General features: G+C 45.8%; 1 protein-coding gene across 1 annotated transcript in view; it reads right to left on the bottom strand.

The window, feature by feature from the left end:
• C2CD2 (C2 calcium-dependent domain containing 2) overlaps positions 1–17584 on the bottom strand; it is a 61987-nt gene that overhangs the window by 27365 nt on the left and 17038 nt on the right. Inside the window, exons 3-7 of the mRNA XM_008580437.1 lie at positions 17462–17560; positions 6650–6769; positions 3734–3838; positions 2999–3121; positions 8–131 (exon numbers count right to left, since the gene is read on the bottom strand). Of these exons, the coding sequence (XP_008578659.1) occupies positions 8–131; positions 2999–3121; positions 3734–3838; positions 6650–6769; positions 17462–17560 (571 nt within the window). The remainder of the gene's footprint in view (positions 1–7; positions 132–2998; positions 3122–3733; positions 3839–6649; positions 6770–17461; positions 17561–17584) is intronic.

The raw sequence follows: 17584 nt of genomic DNA, 5'->3' as shown, positions 1-17584 counted from the left end.
CACCCACCTGAAGCACCAGGATCACTCAGCAGCGAGGCTCGGATGTTCTTCACCAGTAATTTTAGTTCATGAGCCCTTGGAGGTTTAGGAGGGCAGGATTCCTGAGCAGTAGGTGAAGTATACTGTAGATTCTGCAAACAAGAAAAACAAAGAGCCATGGCAGTGGGGGAGACCATGGACCAAGGAGGAGGTGGCTGCTGGACTTCTGTTACAGGGAGGGGTTCTTCAGGAAAATCTGCATAGGGATCCTGAGCCCCAAGGCCTGCTCTGTAGTAATGCTTCCTTCTAATGGGAAGGGAGGGCACCAACACACCATGACCACATCCTCTGTGTGGGAGCCTTTTCTAACCCAAATAAAGCAAGTGAAAGTGGCAATGTGTTCAGCCTCGGAGAGGGTCTCACTGTGGGTGGGGACTGGGACACAGTTCACCGTGGAACCACACTATCTGACCCAGGGTAGGTGCTTAAGAGAGTGAGGATGTCCTCTCCAGCAGCCACTGCCTAGTAGCACCGAGTGGGACAGTGGTCAGATGCGAATGGCCAGGGTGTCAGCATGTGACCACGTCCTACCTCCCGGCAGAGTCTGACATCAGCATGAGGGATATCTAAGCACTGAATGGCATTTCGTGAGCAAGGGGACAGGGGCAGATGCAGCTGGGACCAGCTTCATCCCCGTCACAGCCTCCACTAGGCATTGAGATATTTACAGCAGAAAGCATCCCCAAATCTGGAGGACCCCACCTTCAAAGCAGTGTTTCCCAAACTAGCTTGCACCTTTCACTTACTGCTACAGCTGTTCTGCAAAAGGGCTCCTTTAGTTGCAAATGTTTGGGAATCCAGAAGGGCTTCTCAGAGACTTAATGGGCCTCTATGCAGGGAAAACCTTCCAGGCAGAGATCCTGGGTACTGATCTGACCTAGAATGCTTTTTGTGGGAGACACTTAGTAACATCTCAAGTGACACTAGTGTTCCTTATGTCACCATCTAGAAAACACTGTTCTGAACCAGGTGCTTTGCAACTGTGACTGAGGGTGCTGGGAGGCCAGGAAGAAATTGCAAAAGCCCTTCAGATTAAGGCACATGAGTGCTGGGGACATGTGGGATGCAGGTGAGATATTTTTTCAGTTGTATACGTGTGATGGTTCATTTTATGTGTCAACTTGACTGGACCATGGGGTGCCCAGGCATTTGGTCAAACATTATATCTGGATGTCTCTGTGAGGGTGTTTTGGGATGAGCTTAACGTTTAAATTGATAGACTAAGTACAGCAGGTGGCCCTCCCCAATGTGGGTGGGACTCACCCACTCTGTTGAAGGCCTGAATAGAACCGAATGCCGACCCTTCCAAGAGTTAGAGGGCACTCCTGCTGCTTGACTGCTTGAGCTGGGACAGGGGTATTTTCCTGCCTTCAAACTTGAACTGAGGCATTAGCTCTTCCTGGGTCTTGAGCCTGTGTCCTCTGGATGGGAACACACACTATCGGCTCTCCTGTTCTGCAGCTTCCTGACTGCAGATCTCAGGCCTTGTCAGCCTTTGTGACCGTATGAGCCAATACCTTATGATAAATCTATTTATATACTCATTCTGTTTCTCCAGAGAACCCTGACCAATACGATAAGTATACTATTTTGTTAAATAAACTCTACAGATTTTATTTAAAGGCATTATTTAATTTATGGTAGTTTGGGTCCTTTTATTTTCTGAATCCATGGATTCTAATAATACACTACTATTTCATGAAGTTTCTCAAAGTTTGACTTTAAAAATTTATTGTCATATTCAAAACAGTCACCTCTGATCTACAATAAACCAGCGTGATAGAATTGCTGAAAGGGACAACATCTGGGACCCTGCTCTCACCTCAGAGGCAGGGCTTAACCCCCTCTCTTTGGGGAGGCTGAGCCCCCACCCCAGCATCACACCCCTGGGAAGCCCCAGGAGTGTCCACAAGCCCCTCGCTGTTCTGACCTGCTGGACTGGCTGCCCCTCTAAGTGACAGGAGGGGCAAGACAGGTTCTTACATTCCTGTGACCCTCCAGTGCCCAGAGCTTAGCACAGAACACTGTGATCCACTGATATTTGTCCAATGAATCAAAGCCTCCAGACTCTGCGTACTAATAGCTGGTGATTTCTGCCCTAATAAGAACCAGAGACTAAGCCTCCATCACACAATACATGTGAAAAGCTATATTTTCAAACTGACTTCACCAAGAACTATATAATAAAGATGGATATTCTACCATGCTACATAAAATCACTGCCAATAAATATACTTTTTTAAACTTCAGGGACTATAAGCATCTGTTTTGCATAGACATGGTAAAAAGATCTGCTTATAATTGAGAGAATTCACCTTAAGCAAAGGCTGTTGATGTGTTGCTTAGGCCCAACAGGGCTGAGCAGGGCAAAGGCTCTGGACAAGAATTTAACGAGAGGAATGACGAGTGCCCTCATTAGATGGTGCAGATGGACCCAGAGTGGGGCAGGAGGTGGGCTCTATGGAAAAAGGGGCCACACAGGTGAGAGAAGCGTCCTTGTTCCTGCATGGCCCAGAGGAGATAAATCCCCAAGAGGCAGACATTGTTCCAGGTGGGGCCGGGCATCAAGCTGGCCCCAGCCCAGACTAAAGGGTCTCAGTCCATCTGAGGCAACTTGCTCTGCTTGCTTCTGGGGCAAAAGAACCTCAATCCTGGAAGGATGAGGTCCAAGACAGCAGACTGCAAAGGGACAGTGCAAAGTCAAGTCTCGCCTCATGAAAAGCAGAGGGCCAGGGCCCGATCATGGTGGGGCCACACTGGGCGGCCCATAACTTCCTCCTTCCATCTTGTGGAGCTCGGGAAACCTGTGCTCCAAATCTGAGGCTTCATCCCAAGCCCAGGGCATCATCTATCGCCAAGCATCCATGAGATCCCGGCTCCGCCTTGGGAGGTGGAGGAACGTGGGAAAGGTTATTTCTAGCAGGGCTGGGAAGTACCCCGGCCCCACAAACAGGCTTACCTGGACTTCCTTCGCATCCGTGGGCTTGGTGCTCAGGACCACTGAGGGAGAGGCAGAAACGACCAGATGCTTCAGAATGTCCTTAAGGGCTTCAGATATGGCATTTGTCTCGACCACCTGGTCCTGGTGAAAGAGAAGAAAGTCATCCCATCGCCTTCTGATCCCTGCTCCCTGCTCCCTGCTCCCAAGTTCCCCTCCTCAAACACCTAAAACCACAGAAAGCAGGAAGGAAATCCCTTTCAGATTTCAGATGCATTTTTGTAAAAACTGTGGCAAGAGAGGAGGCCCTGATGTCGGAAGCCAGCCACTGGACTCAGCCCCAGTTATAAGTGGAATGCCCTCCCCTAAGGAGACAGGATCTGGTCCTCAGACCCAGGGAATGCCAAGGGGAACCTGCAATTTTGTGACCTCGCAGTTCTTGTCCTTGGCAGCACATGAGTGCTAAAACATTAAACCCACATCTGGGTGAGGGGCAGGCTTCGGAATTTTTAAAAGTGGCCAGGGGATTCTAGGTACAGTTCAGGTGGAGAGCATAAATCCACTGAAGCCGTCCCCCCACAGTGCCCTGTGAAGCCAGGAGGCCTGTCCCATGTCCCACAGGCCCCACATCAGCCTGGCAAGGGTGGCTGCTAATATCAGAGATCCCCTAAGCCTCAGTCCACCAATGTGGTTGCCCTACCGCACATGCATCCTCACACATGCCAAAAGAGGAATCATCAAAACTTACGCACTGACCTCCTCCAGGGCCTTGGGCTGGATCTCAATGGCCATTTCAGGCACGCTGATGAAGGACCACCTAATCTGGATGTCCTCTCTCTTTTCTTTCATGTGTAGCTCCAGCTATTTAAAAGAAAAAAAGGTTATTGGAGGGCTGCTCTTTCCACCAGAGCCTTAATATACGTTTGTGTGTGTGTGTATGTGTTTGCATGTGTGTGCATGCGTTCATTTATGGATTTATTTTCATAGACAATTGCTTGGCCTCCCCCTTGGCACACTATGTGCTCTCAACATGCAAAGTAAGACCCCCAAACTCCCTTCACTCTCCCCCATCCAGCACCTTCCCTTCTCACCCTACCACTCAAAGAAGAACCTTAGCATTCGTGGCCGAAGGCCACATGTCATTAAGGCTCTGCAGGCTCTTTTAAATGAATAATTTGCTGTGCTTTACAGTTCTCTTTCTGGGAGTGTCACCAAGGCATAAAGGAGAGAGGAATAAGAGAAGGGATCCAGGATGCCTTATCCCTGATCCCACATGGATCTCCCCAGCCCCCACACTCACACATCCCCTGAAGAGTGCGTACAGAGCACAACGGTATCCTCACCATCTCCTGCCTGGGCCGCTATGGCAAACTCTAACCAGACTGCCACCTCTGATCATGCCTTGTCCAATCCCACCCATCTGTGGGAGGCAGGATAATTGCCCCCCAAATGTCCACGCCCTAATCCCTGGAACCTGTGAATATGTGGCCTTCCATGGTAAAGGGGATTTGGCAGGTGTGATTAGGGTAAGGACCTCGAGATGGGGAGATGATCTTGGGTTCTTTAGGTGAGCCTGATGGAATCACAAGAGTCCTTAAAACTGGAAAAGGAAGGCAGAAGAGCCAGTCAGAGAGACGGAACTTCAGGACTCAGCTCGTTGTGGCTGGGCGTGAAGACGGCAGAAGGCACCATGAGCCAAGGAGGGAGGTTTCACACGAGCTCTTCACATCCAGCAAGAAAACAGGACCTCACCCCACACCCCTGAGGAGCTGAATTCTACCACAACCCCACATAAACAAGGACACAGAATCTCCCTAGAGCTTCCCCAGAAGAAAGCAGCCCTGACAAAACCTTGATTTTAACCTGCGTTGGACATCTGACCTTTATAACACAATAAATTTGTTATAATAAATTAGCTTAAAACAGCTAACTATATGGTTATTTGTTTCAGCAGCCTAACCTAGCATCCTCTTTTTCAGCCAGACACTCTTTCCAAAGCATAACCTTAACTTTTCACATTTCCATCCCTCCTCCTCTCTCCCTTCCAGACAAAAGGAAAGGAAAGTGTGGCCTCAGACCATATGAACACTCAGGGCACTCACTTCCTGCTAGGAGCAGAGTAAGAGAATGATGCCTTCCTTTGCCCTGTAATTCCAAGTGATTCTGGAAAAAATGCACTTTAATTTCACTGCCACAGGCAACTGAGTCACCCCCACTGGGCAGGTGGGGACTCTGATTGCTGGCACCTCTGTGCACCTTTGATCTCAAGCACATCAGAGAGGTGGAATGCCGCCTGACTTCAGCATGAATAATTTACCGACATTTAGCAGCTGCCTCTGCTTTGACGGGTAATCCACATTCTGGTTTTAAACTGTGTAAAGAGATCAAAGACACACTTGTGTTCCTTCCGTCTAGCTATTTAAACTGGCATGAGCGCTTCAACACAATAAACTCAGTCCAGAAGTGAAATTGCTTCAGTTTGCTTGTGGCCCTCTCTGAGCTCACTGGTTCTCAAGTGTGCATCAAGTGCTGGGGTGCAACCCAGAGTTTGAAAGTTATTTCTAATCACATTGTCCAAAAAATGTGGGAGAGCGCAGGACAGCACTGACACTTAAAAAGTCTATGATGTCAACTCTTAACCTCTTTGATTCTCTAAAAGGAAGTGCTATTGGGATAGGGTTGGGGGGCTGGGGGTAGATTTTAGAAAAAAGCCACTTAGCCAGAAAATCTTGTGCATGCTCATTACTTAAAAGCATGCCTCTGTAAGAAAAGCATATGGAATATCATCTTCCTTTGGGATTGGGAATTCTGTATAACTTGGGTTCATCCCCAAAATTAGTAGCCAAAATTAGAGGAGAGGAAACACACGGTTGAATTGGCAGTGACCGCTAAAACAGACCCAGAAATTCACAATTTTTAAATACCAGCTAAATGAGAGCTTTAGTGAATGTTTTGCTTAATGATGAGAGATGCACAGTCATCTGATGATTCTTAGTAGCCAAAATTAGAGGAGAGGAAACACACGGTTGAATTGGCAGTGACCGCTAAAACAGGCCCAGAAATTCACAATTTTAAAATACCAGCTAAATGAGAGCTTTAGTGAATGTTTTGCTTAATGATGAGAGATGCACAGTCATCTGATGATTTGGCATCCAGAAGTTTCACTAAGTCTATTATAATTATGATAGATATATGTCTTGCTATATTATCAGAAAAATAATGGTAATACTAAATTTTTTAACTTACAAAAATAATAATAAAAATTATAAAGTTGACTTTTTCAAAAACTCAAGAGGAGTGCCCAGTCCAGCCACTCAGCTGTTTTTCCAAGCTGATGTCTCTAAGGTCTGGCACCTGAATCCAAACCAGAACCGCTTTCCTCATCAAATGCCGCTTCCCTTATTCTATTAGTTGATGACACCCTGATTTGTTTAAATGCCTGAAAAAAGCAACCTCTGCATTTATTTATACATATATGGGGTGTGTGTGTGGTGTCCACACTTTTTAATTTCCTACACGTACGATACAATATGGAAGCAGACAGTTTGAAAATTACGACATAAATGGTAATTAATAAGAAACACAGATATTCACAGCCCTGTAGCTCACACCATTCTTCCCTTACCAGTTATGAGAACTGTTTTCCCATGACTTTCAAGATCTACCCCCTACCTGTAAATGAAGTGGGGACAGCTGCACGTCATACAGCTGGCGTCCTGTGCCCGCGGCCGGGGCGGGTTCTGTGCTGACCACAAACTGAATGGTCTGGCCCACCACGCGACAGACCACCACCTGCAGGAGGGACGAGGAACAGATGACACTGTATACAATAGAAAGGACAGCTCATCCCAGAGACGTCTTCATACGACTGTGACATCATCTGGACTCTCCGTGTTAGTGAGGACACAGTTATAGAGTTCCAGATGTGGATAAATGTTCAGATTCACATCTTTTCTGTAATGTAGTGGCTTAAAAGCCAGAAACAATATTTCAAATCTTTGCTTCCTGATGGATTTCTCAGGAGCTACACTGTCTTGCCCAAATCTAGTTGCTACAGTCTTCGCACATATAACAGTTTTTTTTCTTTAACTACCATTTTGTTCTATTTCTCCACAATGGTGGATTTTCATTTCCCCAGACATTTCCACATTCATATAGAGTAAAAGCCATTAGCCATCTTCTCTCGCTAAAAATGAGCCTTAAAAAGAAAATAAGTTATAGATGTTACAAATAAAAAATTTAAAAAAGTACCCAGAACACAAGAAATTGTTTCTAAGTAAATAATTTTTAACGTAGAGTGGTTTTCAAAAATGTGAGAGTAACTCAAAGAACTACAGAATATAAAATAATTACAAATTATATAGCCATATCAAAAATAGCATTATAAAATGAGCTCATTTAATGATCTATAAGACAAAGACAAGTAATTACATCAGGAATAAACCAAACTATGTGCCTAATACAAGCCGTGTAGCATTTTAGAGGGATGATTTTTAGAGCTATCACAGCACAGAAATATCTAGTTTCTGCCATGGAGTTCCTCTACAGAAGGAGATCTTCTGGAATGAGAGGTCAGCGACCCCCTGGGTAGAATGCCAAGCAGGCACAGTGCTGGGTAATTATGAGGCCAGGTGCCAGGTGTGCATAGGGGCAGGGACTGGGGGAGAGGTTGGGGGCACGCTGGGTGCTGGATGGCAGGGCAGCAGAGGGAGGCCGGGAGGTGGCCAGTGTGTTTGGCCAAAGCCAAGTTATCCAGGGGCTGAGGGTCAGACAAGACTGACCTCCACACTCCCAAGGGAACTACTAACCCCCACTGCAAGGAGTCACTTGGGGAGGATGAGAAAATTCTTTAATTCTCTGGTGGATTTATCAGAATCTAAAATACCAAGTGGAAAGATTATCAAAATAATTACATTGCTGGGGCCTGCTGGTCCACAAAGTTCAGGGCTAGGACGTTCAACCCTTTTCCTTTCTCAGCCCCAGCTCCCCTAGCCACACCCGCAATCCCATTCTCCCCACAGCAGACCCCTCTCCCCACTGGAACACAAGCAGAACCTGCACATAAGCCCATGGCAGGGAGTCCACTTTCCAGGTCCACAACAAAGGACCTTAACTACACAGATGTGGAAGAAGAAAATCGCGTCCTCTCTCCACACTGGCAGAAAGCCACACAAGTCCTATCATCACCCATTCTCACATCACTCTCAAAAGATTAATTTACAGGGATTGTTACATCTCTTCATCATTTCCAGAGTTCACAAAGGGTTGGAACAACAAAACATTTGTATAAGAAATGTCGCCTATTCATGTTAAAAATAAATCATCTATAAACAACCTGTTTTGGAGGAGCATAATTTGATCCCAGAGGAGTTACACACACCAGTGACCTGACACGAAGATGCACTGTCCTTTGTCTGCACAGCCCAGGTCTTTTGCTGCTTAAAATAATAAAAAAAAAAAAGACAGTGACTCGGTGACTTCTGTTATTTTTTTGGAGCCTCCCATACTAAGCTAATCAGAATTTTACCAAGAAAATGGACAGTGTAATTAATTAGTATCTTGACTAAAGAAAGGAAGTTTGGTTTCCTTTTGTATCTTACAGTTCTACAAAAAGCTTCCCTACCACCCACCTGGATACAGAGAGTCCCAGCACTTGGTTAAAAGCAAGAAAAGAAATAAAACAACCTGACTTTAAAACTTCTACAATATGAAACTCCAAACTTCCCAATTTACCATTCAAGCCACATCAGTAAAGTAAGTGCAGTTGCTAAGTGAGACCCTCCAGGTCAAATGTCTTCTCACAGAGACCCCTGGAGGGTCTTCTGCAGCCCTATGGCTTCCCAACCCTCTAAATAAAACCAGTCGCACAGACCAGCCTTTTATGGCCTCCCCTCCATGTTCAGCAGGAAAAGCTCATCACAGTTGAAACATTCTGAGCCTGCCTCAACATTCGGTATGGCCACACGAAACGCCACCACTGCTCCTGCGAGGTCTACATGGACAGACAACCATTAGGGCCAAATCCTTTTCCCAGGGCCAGTCTCTGCCTCTGCTGCCCTGGGAATAATAATGCCCCATTTGTCAAATGGCCGAGAACAAAATGGAAAGGAGGTTTTAAAAACGGTAATCTTCTTTTAGCGTATTAAGGTGTTATCCACAATGGGGATTAAATTCTCTCAACCCATACGTACAGTGGCAAGGCCCTCACGGTCTGAGCAGGGACCCTCTTGGAACAGCAGGAGGCAGATCACCTGATGCAAGGTAAATGGATCTTTCCAACTAGTTAGCCCTCCTAATTGGCCACAAGTCAAGGGTTGACATCTACCTAAATACCTATGAATAGGTGGAGACCCTGATCTTCATCCTCGAGTCCCCTACCCCAAACTCAACAGTGTTCCTGAGAATCCCTTAGGTTTCTCACTTAGCTTCTCAGAGAGTCCCAACTATATAGAACTGTTTGAATACGGCTTTTAGGGCTTTGAATATCTCCCTCTGGATGGTCTGATACGCGTACTGGATTTTTAAAAGTTAAACAGAAACAATATGTACTGTCTGCGGTGGCAACAGAGCACTTCTCTGAGGACAGGGGTGGACCCACCCGCCCCAGGACCCCACAAAGCCAGGGTCTGCCTCCATAGGAACGGGCTCCCTTAAAATAATCAGCCATAAACCCACCTGCTTTATTCTTGAGGTTTTCTTTTCCAAAGCAAGCAGAGAACTCCTCAATGACATAAACCATTCCAAAATCAAGCAATAAGAATGCTGAACCATGTATTCCAGATAAACACCCTCCCTCTCTACTTAAGAGAGTGTTTCAGGGAAGGTGGGTTGCACATAGTGAGAGTCTCAAAGGTGAAAAGCCCAAAGAGCACTGGACAGTGACTGGAGGGCTGGCAGGGGACGGGTTGGGTCAGGGTATCCCTGGTCCCCCCCATAGATCAAGAAAGAGAGCAGAACGTGAGAGTAAGCTCTGAAGGGCAACAGGGCCAGTCATACCCGACCCTGGTGGGGGGACAGGGGCTTCATTCACCTTTTATATGCTCTCTCCAGACTTTGAACTCAAATAGTCACATACCTATGCAAATAGCTCTTATCTTCAAAGTGTGTTCCTTTGTTTAGACATGGGCCAAAAAATTCCAGCTGAGTGAGTTCTGAGTTCTGCTATGCTCGCCAGCAAGAAAGTCCCTAATCCCTCCCAGTCTCACTGTACCCTTTCACTTTCCTTTTCAATTAAGCTTCTCCTGCAGCTGCCTCTGCCCCTCCTTTCCTTAGAACACTCCAGAGAACCGAAAATAATTTAATTACTTTTGTCTCCAAAGGAACTAGGAACACAGCTGAGAAAATGCACCCGAAAGGTTTATGTTATTGAGTATTTTTCACTTCAATTGCACCATATAACAACGCCTCGAGGAAAGAACTCCAGCATAAAGCAGAAGTATAGACCCTGCACTAATCGTGCACGATTCCTAATCGGATGTCTTTCCCACCTGGGCAACCCAATCTCACCTCTGTACATATTCGTTCAGACAATATGAATCGGTTATAAAATATTATTTCTACTCTGGAACAGGCACTCCATTCAAGAAGTAAAATCCATTAGAGCTAAATATTATCAGAACATCTACAAAGTTCATCCTTTCTGCCCACCAATTCACAATACACAGCCGGAGATGTATTTTTATGAGGAACTCTCCCAGGGGACTGAGAGGGAAAACGTTGGAAACAAGATGTCGGCCAAACCCGAGGGATGCTGGGCAGATGCTCTGTTTTGCCTTATTCTGGGGGTGCACCTCAGGCCACACGGGCTCCCTGTTCTTGATTCCAGCCCCAGCCCTGGACACACTCTCCATCCCCTCCCTTGTTGGGATACTTTGAAATGAACAAGGAGTCTTTTCAGTCATCCCGCACTACAAGGAGGTATTGTTAATACATAACAGGGTTTAACGTGGACATTCCACAGCTTAAAAATCTGTCGGTGAGTGTGCTGTGCTCTTGCACCAATGCTGTGTTAAAAGCCATATATGAGACGTTCCCTTTCAAATGAAGCACACGAGGCAACTGGCTCATGGGCTGGTGGTTACTGCTTCATGTTGGTTTTAGGCCAGGCCACACAGCCACACCTACCCCTAACGCCAGGCTCTGTACTTCAACAAACAAACAAAACATCGTGAGCCCCAGGGTCCTCTCACCCTGTCTCCTCCAGGCCAGAGGCAGGCTGTACCTAAGGCCTGACTCAGCCCACAATCCCACGTGCCATTGTCCAAACAAGCAGGCGGCCTTGCAGGAGGCACTTCTCCTGCTCAGGGGCAGCACCACGCACTGGATCTCAGAGGCAGGGCCTCCAATAAGGAATCTCAACTGCCTGCCCTTGGACAGGACCTGTTTCAAAACAATTTCACAACCTATTAGCATTTTAGCATAAATACCAGGTTAATGGGATACTTGGAATTTCAATTCACACAAAGCAAAGGGAAAAAAAGGTCAACCGAGCTTCCTGTTTACAACTAGAGAGACAAACATAGACAATTTTGAATTATGCTCCCCTTACAAACCAAGAGGCCCACTGAGGAAAAAACAGAGGCCACCCAGATGCTCCCAGATGTGTTTCAGCATGTAAGTGTGCAACGGGCAGCCAGGGAGAAAGCAAGGTTGCATCACACGCCGCACACTGGGGCCAGCTGGGGGCTCCCGACGCACAGCCTGGAATGAGATTCTGGGGGAATCCTGTGCAGCTGTTCAAGGTGTCTGTTGCTATGGTTTTATGTAAGCAAAGGCTGGTTAGCTCCTTTCAGTTCTCTTTTCTCCACCTGCATCACCTCTTATGGTGGAAATGTGGGTGGAAGTGGGAGCTTAAGTGAGATAATAGTAATAATGTAAAACAACACTAACAGTACCTTTGGTGTGCATGGTGGTTACAGCTCATTTCTGGAGGCTGACCAAGGTTCAACTCCAGTCTCTGCTACCTACCCGCCCTGTACCTCAGCCAAATGACTGGACCTCTCTGCCTCAGTTTCCTCCTCTGTAAAATAGGCATGATACTTCTGACTGAACAGTGCTATGAGCACGAATGAGAATGGATACAAACACTTCACCCAGAGCCTGGTCACACCCGTTACCATAGCCAGCTATGATGGTGTGGCAGGCACTGTGTGGGGTACTACACAGGCACAAGCTCCCATTCTCCCCATAACCCTGCCAGGGAGGGATTTATACATGACAGACAGAACCTGCAGCTTGAAGAGAGAAGGAAATGCCCAAAACAAGCCCAGATCCAATCAGTGTCTCCCTGGCTTCTGAGCTAGGCCTTTCTCCATGCTGGGTGATGATAATTTTATTTAACATTTTAACCTACAGTTGCTCATTACACCACTAGGAGCCTCCATTTATTTAGCATTAGCACTGAGAGCAGAGACAATTCCAGTGTCTCACAGGACACTTGGCTCCACACCAACACAGACAATGGCACTCCCAGTCTCCAAAGATGGCTCCCAGCTCGATTCCTGCCTCCACTGGAATTTGGAAAAATCTGTAAGTCTTCCAAATAAACATTACTTTCGAAGAGACACTTATCATGCTTCCTAAAAGAAATGTAAACCTTCCCAGTGCATGGCCTTCCACAGCACAATCCCTGACCCTAATTCATGGTCAATCTTTTCCTTGATGAGTCTCCATGGTGCACCTGCCGACCTCGTGCCAGCACAGGATCAAGCGTGATGCATCTGACCCACTGCGTGCCCTGGAAGGGCTGTGGCTGCACTCTGTGGAGGAAGGGTTGGCTCTCAGCCTGCTTAAGACGTGGAAATCAAGATTCCCCTTTTCTGGGTCAAACCTCTCCCAGGACGTGAGGAAAGAGAACATAGGTAGAAACTTGTTGCTCTTGCGTAAAAGCGTAATTAAAGTCTAGGAGAAATAAAAGTATTCACACATGTTGAGACTAGAAGAGAGCAGAGTGAGCCCCCGCAGAAAAGTTTAAAGGCCATGCATTCAGTGCACAGCACCCCACCAGGAATGCCTCTCCCAACAAGCCAGCAGTCGTGCCTGTACAGTGAGCCGTGGCCACAAGGAGAATTCCCTTAAGAAAATGCCACAACTCCTGCAGGGCTTGCTGCTTGTCATAAATAAACCCTCAGAATCTTCCCAGTGATGAGTGTCTTTTGCATGCTAATGAGGTGACAATGTCTGGGGACCCTTAGATAACTTCAGAATGGGGCTGNTTTTGCATGCTAATGAGGTGACAATGTCTGGGGACCCTTAGATAACTTCAGAATGGGGCTGATCACCAGAAGGACCAAGGCATGCTTAGAGGGTTGGACTTTCAGCCCTACCCCACCCTGACCTCCAGGGAGGGAAGAGAGGCTGGAGGTAGAATTCAGTCACCAATGGCCAGTGATGTAATCAATCATGCCACCATAAAAACCCCTAAATGACAGGGTTCAGGGAGCTTCCAAGGTGGGGAATACACCAAGGCACTGGGAGGGTGGCTTGCCCAGGGAGGGCATGGGGCTCCGTGCAGTCCCCTCCCCCACATCTATGCATCTCTTTCTTTTGATTGTTCCTGAGTATTATCCTTTATAATAAACCATTAATAGTAAGTAAACTGTTTTCCTGAGTTCTGTGAGCCATTCTGGCAAGTTATTAAACCTGAGAAAGGATTTATGGGAACCTCTGATTTATAGCCACTTGGTCAGAAGTACAGGTGGCAACCTAGAACCTGCAACTTGTGTCTGAATTGGGGGCAGTCTTGTGGGACTGAGCCCTCGACCTATGGTGTCTGCGCTAACTCTGGGTAGTGTCAGAAATGAATTGGATTTTAGGCCACCCAGCTGGTGTCAGAGAGTTGGAGAATCAGTTGTTAGAATGAAAAAAATCCACATTTCGAGTCAAAAGTGTTGCGAGTGACACAATGCAGACCATTCCTGACTCAGACAAGGCTGGAAGGCTGTGGGTTTTGCAGCTGTCATTGGTCCTGGGAGGTGACTCAGACTGCCCCGAGCTATGCAAGACCCCACTCTCTGTCTCAGGGTGCAGAAAGGGTTTGCTAATGAAGCAGATATTTGCAAAGGCGACTACATTGACGCCCAGGGGTCTTCAGGGACTGCAGGAGAAAGACCAAGTTCAGGGCACCCCAGTGAGCAGGGCAGGCAGATCTGTTCTGTGAGGGGCTGGCTGGTGACTCAAGCCTGAACACCAGTCCGGGGCGTGTGCACAGAGAGCACATGGAAATTCAGGCTGGCCAGTCCTCATTCCTCTCCAGTCAATCATAGATGTTATCATATCACAGAACCCCTTGGTGCAGGAGGATTTGTCCCTATCTCAGCTCAAGTGCCGACCACATGTTTCTTGTCAAGGATGGGTTAGAAAGGGGAGAAAGATACAAAGTGACACTCTGGAGGAAGCTTGGGGGAGGGGGTGCATAGTGCCTTTGAAACCAGAAGTTTGTATTTATTTTATACCTTTTATGGGGGTCCTCGAATTCTGTTACAGTTTTTTTCCTTCTCAAGAGTTATGCAGAGCAAGGAGATTATATGATAATGCTGACATAGAATTCAATACAAATTTGGAACCTGTGGGGGTGTGTGGTTTAGATACTAAAAAAGAAGGACACCGTTGTAAGCGTATCAACCTACACAGCAGTCCTAGAACACTAACTCCTGGAATAATATTAAAGAGGCCCCAATGTCTTATCATCTTCATTTAATGCATGAATGTTAAGTAATGTTCTACCTGGGGCACATTATGAGAGAAATGATGATTAAATTGGCTAGATTCCTTTGCAAAAAGGTGCCATAAAACTATGCCATGGTTGGCCAAGATGCTCGTCCAAGAATGGAAAAGGCCACATACAGGATCCAAGCACCCGAGGGTGTCCTCCTCCCACTTATCTTTCTCAGGAGCCTAGGCAGACCCCAGAGGGTCTCCCACAGCCACAGGTGAGCACAGGATCTGAGTTGGTAAGAGTTGCTCTGATGCTCTGAGGACCTCGGACCCCTCAGGCTTCATGTTCTCCACACTCACACTCATCTACCTGAGATAGTATCAGATCCCACAGGTTGAGGGCTCCATCCCCAAGATTGCCCCCAATTTCCAATGCCATTCCCAAGCCCCAGGTTGCTTTACATAAGCTTCTGACCAACTGGCTATAAACTGGGGTTCCACAACCCTCCCCTTGGGTTAGATTAGCTTGCTAGAGCAGCTCACGGAACTCAGGGAAACACTTACATTTACCAGTTTATTATAAAGGATATTATGAAGGACACAGATGAAAAGATGCACAGTGCAAGGTGTGGGGAAGGGGTGTGGAACTTGTCTGCTCTCGCTGGGGGACAACTTTCCAGGAACCTCCACCTGTTCAGCTATCCGAAGCTCATCTGAACTCTATCCTTTTGAGTTTTTATGGAGACTTCATTATGTAGGCATGATTGACTAAGGCACTGGCCGTTGGTAATCAACAGTCAATTGGACTTCAAGTACCAATTGTCTGGTTTTGCCTTGGTCTTCCTGGTGGCCAGCCCCCATCCTAAAGCCACCTAGGGGATGCCAGCCATCAGTCAACTCCTTAGCATCCAAAAAAGACATTTATCACTTTGGAGATTCCAAGGATTTTGAAAGTCGTATGCCAGGAAATGAGGACAAAGATCAAATACATATTTCACAATGCCTAAGACACAGCAAGCTTATACCTTCCCTAGGGATACTCTTGTGCTTGTGCCTGAGGAGCTGGGAGACAGAAACACACAACACGCACGCTCACAGCGTCGTCCTTTGTACTTGCGAAGAAGAGAAAACAACCTAATTATCCAAGAGTGGAAGATGAGTATATGAGCCCTGGTTCATCTGGAATCCTGAACTGTAGTTGAAGCAAATGAACTAGACCTATGTAAATCAACCTAGATGAGTCTCGAAATGACAGTGTTCTATATAGAGAAAGCTTGTTGAAAAATTGTGCATAAGAAATGATAAAAGTTTTAAATGCACAAACAATACCCCAGCTGTGACAGGGATACAGGAGAGGTGGGGTTTGAGGGCTGGCAATGCTGTCACTGTTGACCCAGGGACGCACAGGTGTGTCTTCTCCACCATCTGCTAAATGGTATATGCTTGATTAACCCGATAAAAAAATACAGATAGACCCATAAACATCGCATAGCATCTTTAAAACACACACATGTAAAGTGTAAACACAAGGCCAAGAATGAAGAAAAGAGCAGCCCGACTTTAGAAGAATGGTCACCACTGGAGGTGGGAAGAGAAGGAACGGAGGACAGGACTGCACTATAGCTGATGTCTAAAAATATATCCTCATGAAAAATATACATGCAAGAGTTATGAAAAAAACAACACTGGCTGATTCCCTTTTTCCTTCTAAAATTAGACCATACCCTCATGTCTAATTGCAATTCTAGACTGTAAACTACAAATCTGGTGCATCGAGCAGCCAATGAGGATTTTATGTCTCCATTTAGAGCAGGTCTTTGGATTTGGGAGTGATACTGAATAAAACTGGCAAATAAATCATTTTTAATAATGGAAAAAAAATTCAGAGCCCAAGAGTAAGAAATGTACTTATACAATAATAATAATAATAATAATAATAATAATAATAATAATAATATCAATGATGATATAATAAATACAAAGGTAAGCCTTGTGTTTAAGACAAAGTTTCTAGGACTTGTTACAGAAGCTTTTTTATAATTTATAGTATCTGACCAGTACAACAGGTTAAGTTTGGCCCATGAACTATTAGCAACAGGGAAATGAATTCTACATAGTATCTATATAGTGCAAACATATACATCATGTGGCAGACTTTATGTAAGAGTACTTCAAAAAGTTCATGGAAAGATTTGAATTATCTTTTAATTCTATTCTCCATGAACTTTTTGAAGTACCCTCATAAATATATATCAGTTTTATTGAGATATAATTTATGTACTATATAATTCACTCACTTAAACTGTATAATTCAAAAAATTTTAATATATTCCTATAGTTGTTCAACGATCACCACCATTACTTTTAGAACATTTTCCTCACCCAGTAAGAAACCCTGTACCCATTAGCAGTCAGAATCCATTTTCACCCAATACCTCTTCCCACCTAGCCCCTGGCAACACTAATCTGCTTTCTGTCTCTATTGATTTATCTATTCTGGATATTTCATATAAATGGAGTCACATAATATGTGGCTTTTTCTCTGTGCCTTCTTTTACACAGCATAATGTTTGCAAGATTCACCCATGGTATAACATGTAGCAGAATTTCCTTCCTTTTCAAGGCTGCATAATATTCCATTATGTTGGATATACTACATTTTATTGATCCACTCATCAGCTGATGGGCTAGATCTCTGACCCCCCCTTTCTTTTCTGGTATAAGGGCTCTGCATTTTCAATAATTCTAAAACACAACAACTTCCCCACCCCCAGCTTTAAATTCACTTCTTCTTGTAGGAAAGGCCATGGAGGGTGACCTTCAGCTCACCTTCTCCTGGGCCGACCTGATCACACTGGAGACGTCCTGCACTGCCAGCTCCAGGGGCTGTTGCTGCACATCCTCCTCAAAGGACAGGAGCAGTGGGCCCTGGAACGGAAAAATAGCATGAGA

This window comes from Galeopterus variegatus, unplaced genomic scaffold, assembly GCF_000696425.1.
Source record: "Galeopterus variegatus unplaced genomic scaffold, G_variegatus-3.0.2 Scaffold2094, whole genome shotgun sequence".
Taxonomy (NCBI): Eukaryota; Metazoa; Chordata; class Mammalia; order Dermoptera; family Cynocephalidae; genus Galeopterus; species Galeopterus variegatus.
This window is presented reverse-complemented; position numbering and strand designations above follow the sequence as displayed.